This window comes from Fulmarus glacialis, unplaced genomic scaffold (assembly GCF_000690835.1).
Source record: "Fulmarus glacialis isolate BGI_N327 unplaced genomic scaffold, ASM69083v1 scaffold49794, whole genome shotgun sequence".
Taxonomy (NCBI): Eukaryota; Metazoa; Chordata; class Aves; order Procellariiformes; family Procellariidae; genus Fulmarus; species Fulmarus glacialis.
This window is the reverse complement of record NW_009208378.1, coordinates 27,446-37,840: the sequence shown is the minus strand read 5'-3', so window position 1 is coordinate 37,840 and position 10,395 is coordinate 27,446. Positions and strand designations below refer to the sequence as shown.

General features: G+C 35.5%; 1 protein-coding gene across 1 annotated transcript in view; it reads left to right on the top strand.

The window, feature by feature from the left end:
• Positions 1–2,405: 2,405 nt before the first annotated feature.
• The window catches only part of LOC104075804 (signal-induced proliferation-associated 1-like protein 1), a gene marked incomplete at both ends in the record, with an annotated part of 31,745 nt that continues 23,755 nt past the window's right edge, over positions 2,406–10,395 (top strand). The window contains 4 exons of the mRNA XM_009576450.1: positions 2,406–2,509; positions 3,741–3,898; positions 7,527–8,103; positions 9,205–9,479. Coding sequence (XP_009574745.1) covers positions 2,406–2,509; positions 3,741–3,898; positions 7,527–8,103; positions 9,205–9,479 — 1,114 coding nt within the window. The remainder of the gene's footprint in view (positions 2,510–3,740; positions 3,899–7,526; positions 8,104–9,204; positions 9,480–10,395) is intronic.

Here is a 10,395-nt window from a genome sequence, read left to right as displayed (position 1 = left end):
AACCTTAATGATTCTGTGATTCTGTGATACTATTCCAGTGTGCAGTCTTAGATTTTACTGCAACGGCAGTGATTTGATTTAAAGCAAACACCTGTAATTAAGGCATTATACTTCAGAAAAAGTATTCTGGACTTGTGAGGAAGAAATCTGAATGGTGAGAAAGATGCACAGTCTGTAGTGGATATGGACTTCTGTTTGTAGTTGGATTTGGATAATAGGTATTTAAGCTGTGAAGTACTTGGAAATAATTGGAATCATTAAATGCGTCATTTGGATTGTAGCCTTATCACTTAGTTTGCAGAACCAGTGTTGTTCTGAGAAAGAACCCTTTTCTGCCTGAAATGAAGTCCATCCAGGAAAGTTGAAAGTTTGGCTTAAGTGCATAGGTGTTGTTCTAGCGTATTATTTGTCAGAATTGCTCTCTTCTTTTCCTCTTCCCCCAACCCCTTGTGGGCCCCTTCCCCTCTTTTGGGGCCTTCCTTCCCCTGTCTGTCTTCTTACCCACTTCCCTTTCTTTTTGCACCTGCTCCCCCTTTCCAGTTCTTTGTAATATTTTTGTATGCTCTATTTATGAAAGGTGATGTACAAATTAGCATATTTACAGTTAGACAAAAAAAAGCCACTAAGGAGTTATGTTGGTGTTTAGGTGACTTTCAGGTGCATCTGCTCCTTCAGCGTGCATTGTAATGATCAGGCAGAGGATAGAGGCTGCTGTGAACTGAGTGCGAGATGAAATGATACCCTTTCAGCTGTCACGGTGTTGTAATTGGCATTAAAAAGAAAATATTTAGCAGTTAGCTAGTTTTTTGTAATGGCAAAGTTGAGTGCTGGAAAAGAGAGCCCAATCTTCTTGAAACGTTAAATGAGATTTTTTTTTTTAAAAAAAATAACATTCTAGGAATCTTTTTTTTTCTTATTCCCGTTTTATTCTATATAGATGACTTGGAAATGCAAAATCTCTATGCAGCTGTAATGTAGAAAACTTTCCATTTCATTTTATGGATGGTGTTGTGGTTTTTCATTTACAGAAAAGCTACCTCTATTTATTATTCCGAGTTTGACAGAAAGTGAAAACTTCTTGTCAAAGCTTATACCCAAAATCTGGGTAAATAAACTGTATATTTATGTTATTGTAAATGCCTCACAAATCTCAGAGCTATTATCTCCTTAGTAACATGATCTCTCTGCTAATAAAAAATGCCAAGGTGTAGTATTTAACAGCTTTTTAAAAAACAGTGCTATAAATAGCTGGGATTACATAATATAGTAGCATGTTTATATAACTTCAAATAATCAGGATGCTTTTTTTCCATATATAAATCTAGTTATTTTTAAAATTCTGTTTGAAAATAGGCTTTTTGCACTGTGAGCAGCAGTTATATTTAATAGAATATATTCACTATTTCAGCTTTAAATGTGTTACTACTTGAATTAATGGAACATTTTTCAAGGTCTCTTTTTTTTTTTGAGAGAGAGAAAGAAAAAGTAAAAACAGAAGTTCCCAATTTGTCTGTGATCAAGTGTTGTCTTCAACCAACACTTTGTAAACTTTAATAATATCCCCTCTTCTTTTTTTCTTTCTAAACTTCATAATCCTAGTTTTTATCATTTTCTCTCCACATGGAAGTCTCTCCATCCACGTATAATTATTTTTGTGGCCTGTTTCTGGATCCCTTCTCTTTCTTCTATAACTTTTAAAATAGGGTGGCCAGAACCCAAAACAGGTGAGAGTACCTTTGATTAATATACCAGCATCATAGTGTCATTGTTGTGGGCTTTTTCCATCATCAGCTGTAAGCATGCTAGCATCCTATTTGGGTTTTTGACTGCTCCTATCCATAAAGCACCTGTTTCAGTGAAGGTTTTATCTCACTTCATTACAGTTAATTTAGAGTCCTGATATTTATGTTTAAAAGAACCCATTCTGTTCTTTCATATATTGTGGGTTATATGTCCATTGATATTTAATTATGCATGAGATCATGGTATTCATTCGCAGTATCTGTCTACCTTCCTTTCTGAAGTCCTTTTCACATTCTTTACAGTTCAGTTTCAGTCCGATTAGCCTGAGATATTGGGTGGTGTCTGAAAATTATTTCAGACTTTGTTATCACTTTTCATGCTTAAATAGGCTTTCTTCAGGGTTTTTTGGTATAAGTTCCCTATTCCTAACAAGTTCTTCATTGGGAAAAGTACACAAAATTATATGTGCCATCTATATGTGTCATTTGCTTTGGCAGGTGAATAAACTCTGGGTAAGTTTTTACTTACTGACATTTCAGCTAGGATCAAGGATGAATAGGAATTCTTGTCCTGCCTGATGATTTTATTTGATAATAATGAAACTTTGTTTTTAAACTTTTTTTTTTAATAATGCTTTTATTTTCTCTTTTCTTTAACTGAAGCTGATTCAACGGGTACTCACTCTCTATATACAACATACAAGGACTATGAAATCATGTTCCACGTTTCTACTATGTTGCCATACACTCCAAACAACAAGCAACAGGTAAGATGGACCATGCCTATTTAGAATTATTTTTTCCTCTATCTCGAAAGTAGCTGAACTATTGAATATTTACGACAACTTTCATTTGTTACTAGGAAAGAAAACACGTAGAGTCAAAAGTATCAAAAGTAAAACTGGCCATCTCTGGGTCAGGAAGATGAGCAAAGCAGATCATTGTAGGTACATCATAGGTAGATTTTTCTCCATAGGACTGTTTTCTATTTAATTATACATTATTTACTGAAACTTTGATGTAAATATTATATGATAATGTCAGTAGCACATCTGTGTTACATAAATAACAGTTCATATCTTATGTCAAAAGGACCATAGTGTACTTGACATGATTTTCAACCTTCTGGAGCAAAGTCCATTGCACTTTAAGGATTGCATTCAGCAAATTGTAATATGCACAGAATCAGAAGTGACGAGTGGGTGGTCCAGCACACTACACAGCACACTACACAAGAAGACATGAGACAAAATCCTTTTGTTTGTTTTATATTTTTTTATTATACTGAAGAGCTTTGTAGGCTGTCCTGCTTTGTTACTCTGAAGTACCTTGGTCTTGTTAAATAGTAGGCCATCTTGTTGTGTGTGATGTGTATGCATTTTACTCTAGAAATGATGTTATTTTGTGTTTCTGCAGATAAAATGGACATTTCCTTTAACAATAAAAGATAACACAGTATTCTTTTTCGTTTGCTTTTGTACACTAAATGTTATACTACTTTGTAGTTTACCTTTCTCTTTTACTGTAGTCTTGGATTTACTGAAAGAAGCCTATCAGAAAATTATTACAGCATGTCTTAAGGACAATGACAACTATTTTCAACTTGAAATAGAACCTACTTCTGGCTTGTAAAAATGTGTGAAGTGGGGAATGTTTTCCAGCTTCCATGTATCACTGATTACTCTGGTGCTAGCAGATTTTGTTGTTGTTTTTCCTCTTTGTTTAGCTTCAAATTTTCCCTAACAAGATCTTCCTGTATGTTACATATAGAAATTAAATGGTTATGAAAATGAAAATGCCCATGTCTGAAACTTATTAGATGAATAACTGATATTCTGGTACTTGTCATATAAATCCTCAAGTCTTTCAGTATTCAGCCCGAAGTATCATTTGAAATAATAAAAAAATTGAACAATAGTAATTTATAATAATGAGAAATAAATAATTGAAGATTGTGAAAAGACTGTGTTTTAACCTATGCATCTTTTTTTGTTAAAGCTTCTGAGAAAACGACATATTGGAAATGATATTGTGACAATAGTTTTCCAGGAGCCTGGAGCACAACCATTCAGCCCAAAGAACATTCGATCCCACTTCCAGCATGTCTTTGTCATTGTAAGAGTGCACGGTCCCTGTACTGACAGCGTTTGTTACAGGTAGCTATCGCTAGTTTCACTGAAAATATGGAATTTGAGTGCAAAGGGAGGTGTCATTCCTCTTTTAAATTCTCAGTAGGGAAACATAATGAAAGATAGGGGTTGAGGAGATTTTGGGTCATGTGAATGCAGAATGCTTTTTAAAAAGTAAATAGGCACACATGAGTATGTAAAGGAAACACACCCAATGAGGAAATTGATGCTGTCAGTATGCATACACACACACACATATATTTTTATCTTTTAAAAAATGAAGCATTTGGGAATGATTTTAAAATTGCATTCTCACTTCCTTTTCATTCTCATCATTAAGAGTATGCTAGAAGAGTATTTCTATTTTGATCGTGAATTCAGTTTTTGTTCGGATAATTTGGGCATCTGAGCTTATGTTCCATTTTTGAAATTAAGACAGTGAAGAAGTATGACTAACCTAAGCTCTCTGAAATATTTTGTCTGAAATATCTTCATTTCTTCTCTCATTTCAGTCCAACAAAGGCATTCCAGAACATTATGCAGCAAAAAAAAAAAAAAATTTTAGTGTGACCTTAAAGTCAATATGATTAAAATAGAAAATGGTAATTGATAGTAACATATAATAAAGAATTGCAAGATGAGATTCCTGTTTAGCATAAATTTAGTAACCAAATTAAAAGCATATAGAAATGTTTTTGAGTTACACTTCTTTTTACGACCAATGAAACTTTTTACCTTTGTCATATCCTGAACTCTTAATGTATTTTTATTTTTAAATGTTGACTGATCTCAGCAAACTTTTCTAAAGCTTCTTTAGTTAAAATATGAAGTGTCAGATTAATGGATGTAGACTAGTTATCTCGAAATGAGGTAGCCTTAGAATTAACTTGTCTTTACTGAAATGCAAATGTTCACCTAAGTGTTTCATTCAGTCAAATGCTTATTTAGAGGAAGAGCTAAGACTGCAGTGTCTGAGGTGGTGTATTCATGTTTTTCAAGTAAGTATAGTAAGGTTTAAAGGCTTTTCCCTCCCCGTAAGTTTTTGGTAAAGCTCACACAGCACTTCTGGAACTGATGCTGAACTTTGTACATGTACTAAACTCTCCAGGAGTAGGCATGTTCATGTTGATACTCATTTTAAGGCAGCTTATTGACAAATTCCACTGCTACATAATTTATGTTGTCATAGCTTGTTCTTAAACTTTTAGACACGTGTTTCAGCTCTTATTCTGTACAGAAACTGGTTTTGAAGTAAAGGGAAAGTAGGAAATACATCGACAAGGCTACAGATGCATTTTCCATTTGAACTAGGTATTACAAACACAGAGAAAGATCTGCTTTTGTTTATTATTTTAAATAATATGACTGCATATTTTCAATTTCTTCCTTTTAAAAGGCATGGGAAAGATTTATACTTGTTATACTGTAATAAATGTAAATATCTCGGGGTTGTATTTCTGACCTTCAGACTTCTGAGTCACTTTCGTTTTTCAAGTGTTCACAACTACAAGGGCTGGAACCTTACTGGTTACTATTAGTGAATAAAATTTGAGAATTTCAGCTTTAGTGATGCTACAAGCTTGAATTTTAAGGGGAGGGGGAGCAGGTAGGAAAAAATATTGTGAGAATGTCAGTGTTCATTTTGATACAGAAGACCGCCAGAGCATTATATGTTCTGTGTACTGTCTTCAGGATTAAAATACTTTCTTTTTTTGTCCTCTCACTGCAAACATTTGATTTAAATTTATAGAATTCCATTGTGAAAAGTTTTTCTAGGAAACTTGTCAAAGCAAGTTTGACCTCTTTTTCACTGAATTATTTGGAACAGTTTCATAGATTCATAATTCTAGACAAAACAGGAAGCCATATAGCATAAAAATGTACTGGAATTTATATTAAAAACTACATAAAAGTAATAAAATCAAGCACTGTCTTGGCCAGTGACTCTCCCTCCCAACTAAGATAAACAGTATTTCAGAAGTCTGGCTTCTCTGTCGACATCGTTCACTTTTTAAAACTTCTCTAGCATATGTTAAAGATTAAGTTCTTATCCCTGTGATTCATGATATTGAAAACCTAATCAAACAAAATGTCACTGGTAGTTTTTCATTGCATCCAGTAATTGTGTTTAACGCTTAGGCTTCTATCTCTTAATAACAGATAGGACCACTGAAGATGATCAAGTGTCAGATGGTTGCATCATGAGCACCCCCTGTCGCATACTTTTAGATGTATTGGCATACATTTGAAGGAAATATGACAGTCAATGACATCTTTCAATATCAGTTGCCAGAAAATATAATTTAAAAAAAACCCCAACAAAACCAAAACAAACAAACAAATAAAACACCCTACTACCCAAAACAAGAAGATAGGATTAAAGATTGGGTGACTTAATTTTTATTTTTGGTGTTCCTGTGTGCCTCCCCCCCAAAAAAAAAGCTTTACTAGTATTTCTGCAATCTCAGTTATTGATTTTTTGGGGGGATTTCTCTGATTATGTTTAAGGATTCAGGTAAGTTAAAACAAAGTGTGAAAATAATACCAGCCAGTCTTCCAAATGAAACACCACATATATTTCTAGTGTGTTCAAGTTCCATCCTATTTTTCTTTATAAAACTCCGTTACCATGATATTTTGGCCAAAATTAGTCGATGCTTTTTCAGATCTGGTTATAGATATGTGGTAAATCATATTTGAACTGTTGGAGCATTTCTTGTCACAAAACTGTTGAAGTACAGTTGCCAGTCTCTTCTTAAGATCTTCTTAGGACAGACTGTCAAGTGAATGATACTGGACTGGAATAGCAAATCTTCAGTGATGCCAAACAACTCTCATCCGCTCTGTATCAAAAGAGCATTGACCAGGGAGAATAGCGAAGCTTGTCAGCATTGCTTAAGGCAATCTTATTGTCAGTCCATCACTTGGTATGGAAACTAAAAGGAAAAGTTGAAAAACAAAGCATCTATTTCTAATATATGTCTCCAAACTTCTAAGAAATTTCTTATTTCTAGTATTTTTTGAGTCTGCTTCTATCACTAGCATGCAATATCAGCTAGTGCATTTTCGAAGCAGAAATTTAAAACAAAATCAGTAGTGTGACATATATATGACTTCAGTCACCAGAAGATGATTCTCACAGTGAAACTGGCATTCTGAGATGACTTTATTGTCTTTTATCTTTTTAATGTGTCCATTTTATCTATATTTCTAGTGTTGATCATACACTTTGCGTTGCTTTCAGATGAGCCTTTCAGCCTTAGGTAGCTAAATTATAAGCTAGCCTCTGTAATAGTGTGTGTTAGAAATTTTCTGTTTATAGTAAAAACAAACAGAATTCAGAACTACTGTACATGAGTGATTACTTTATCAAAGAAGCACAATTTTGCACTTTAAGCTCTCTTTAAGCTGTGGTACTGAGGATGACTCAAAATGCCTAGAAGCAAAAATAAGTGGCCTTCTGTTTATACAGAAAGGGGGACATAATCTCCACACTGGCAAGATTAAAATGTAAATATAGGCATATTGCTGAGAAAAGGAGAGAAAAATTGAGGGCTTAAGGAAAAAAAGGAAATGTATTTTCTGTATTCAAAAACTGCTGAATTTGCATATAGTGAAACACTCTGCTTCTTCCTTATTCTTTTATTTCTTTTAGTGTTGCTGTGACAAGATCCAGAGACGTACCATCCTTTGGACCACCTATTCCAAAAGGTGTCACGTTTCCTAAATCAAATGTGTTCAGGGACTTCTTACTAGCCAAAGTCATTAATGCAGAGAATGCTGCTCATAAATCAGAAAAGTTTCGTGTGATGGCCACCAGGACCCGTCAAGAGTACTTGAAAGACTTGGCAGAGAAGAATGTCACCAACACACCTATTGACCCTTCTGGCAAGTTCCCCTTCATCTCGCTTGCTTCAAAAAAGAAAGAAAAGTCCAAGCCTTATCCAGGAGCAGAGATCTATAGTTCTGGTGCTATTGTATGGAGTGTCCATGCGAAAGACTACAGCAAGGGTATGGAAATAGACTGTCTCCTAGGCATCTCTAATGAGTTTGTAGTCCTCATTGAACAGGACACGAAAAGCGTGGTGTTCAATTGCTCCTGTCGAGATGTGATAGGGTGGACTTCAACGGACACAAATATCAAAATATTCTATGAGAGAGGTGAATGTGTTTCTTTGGAGAGCTTCATCAGCAACATTGATGATATCAAAGAGATCGTCAAAAGGCTGGAGGTTAGAATGTGTTATCTTGTTTGGTTCCCCTTCTTTGCTTTCTCCTCTTGCCCCGCCGCCAAGTAAGGCTTTAATTTAAGTAGTGCTTGGGATCCCTAAAACTGTTTTAATTGTTTATCATGAAATCTCTAGGGACTTTCCTGCTTTTATTTCTCAAAATCCAATATTGTTTTCACTTTTATCAGCTATCAGCCAACCTCAGCTGGTTGTGTACGTGTCAAAAATGTCTCAATATATTTTTTTTAAAAAAAAAGGGCAAGCAGGGCCTTCAGATGCATAAATTGCTCCCACACAATAAAAATAGAAGTGTCATCTTATTTCTTTTCCTTGTTTTCCTTCCCTGTCTCTGTTTTATAGGCTGCTTGTATCTTGTTTCAAATGAAGCTGTAGTATCTTTGAGACTGACTTACTATGTTGCCAGCAGGGTGCAGTCCCAATCCCTATTGCAACCTTCAGATATTCTCTGAATGCATGTGGTAAACTAAAAATGCAGTGAATCATGGTATCTGTCTATAAAACATCTGTCTGTGCTCATTTTTTATCCAATTACGTTATGAAATAGTGTGTTATGTTTCACTGTCTTTCCTGTAATTTCACAACTATAGTTGTATAATGACCAGGAAAAAGGGAAAACCAGGCCCTGTTAAATTGCTCTTGATGGTATTCATGCTCTTGGTAAATAGAAGAGTTGGCATAGACCCCAGTTTACTGTGCTTAGTAGCTGCATGCCACCACATTCTGACTGAAAGTGATCTTGCAGTTTACTGAAACAGCTAGAAATGTAGAATGATTGATTGGTTTCTAAAAGATAAAGATGCTTGTGTAACTCGTATTTTTTTTGTTGTGCGCTGCCATGTATCTTCTAAAGTTCCTGTGATTTCAGTAAAAATTTCAAGGCAGAACTTGGGTAACTAGACTCTCCTGAAAATACTAGTTTGAGTGACAAGACCCATTTCAGCTGATTATGTACCCAGGACTGTGATATATATTCCTTGATCATGTCCCACCATTGTCTTGGGACTTAGTTGATTGTACAAAAATGGAGCCCTTAAACTTCTGTTACCACTGAAGGTCTTTCTGTGTCATCTTTTCAATTCACAGCTTGTGACCAAGGGCTGTGAAACAGTGGAGATGACTCTGCGTAGGAATGGTCTGGGTCAGCTTGGTTTCCATGTAAACTATGAAGGCATTGTGGCAGATGTTGAGCCCTATGGCTACGCGTGGCAGGCAGGACTGCGACAAGGCAGCCGGCTGGTGGAAATCTGCAAGGTGGCTGTAGCCACTCTGAGCCATGAGCAAATGATTGATCTTCTCAGAACATCAGTAACAGTGAAGGTCGTCATTGTCCCTCCGTATGAGGACTGCACACCACGCAGGTATTGCTCAATAGCTACATTTGGTCTGAAATTATATCTTGATTTGTGGGGCCTGGGGGGAAAGAAATACCACAGAGTAAGTGTTAACCTTCAAAAACCATGGTGTAATTATAATATAGCATCCAGTATTGTAAGGTGAAAGAGGAGGGCAGGAAAAACTGCCTATATTCAGACTCCACGCCCCACAACGTATTCATTGAATACCACAATTTAAGAAAATGTATGAAAAGCCTCGTGTATCCTTTAAATTCCATGGAATTTAACGTGGAAAGCAAACAACTTTTTGTTGACAGTTGTGTGTTTGATGCATCAAAATTAATTGTACGTTTCCTCCCCTGCTTTCCCATTTGTTGGTAGTTTGCAATGTCTGTGGATGTAGTTCTTGAAAGCTATGAATAGACTTACATTCTTCTGCTTCCACAAATAAGTAAGGCTATAAATGATGAGAGTTTATCAAAGGTATGGATCTGGCCAGAGAAACTGCTGCAAATTGTAATTCTTCTTTACTCAGTAGTAGATCTTGCTGCATCTCTCGCACTTCTCATCCATGTTAAGCCTGAGGCTTGTGTCAACTGTATTATTACTTTTATAGCTTTAAAATGTTGCTTGATCAGAAATAAGCAGTAATACGTGCTTTTTTCTAAATTGGACATTAAGTCCCTCCATTTTTTCTGAACTCACACTAAAGCTTTTTATAATTTTTACTGCTCCCATCTGAACTCTCTGCGGTTGTCTGTAGCATTCAGCCACATCACTAAATGTGATTCCCGTATTCCTGACATCCTGTATTAATATCTTGCAAATGCTATATGATTAAAATGGAATGATCTTTAATATACTAAATTTGCCTGCAGGCTAGCTCAAGGTTTGTGCTAGATTTGCCAAGAAGAAGCAAGTGCAGTTATCAAAGTTCAAT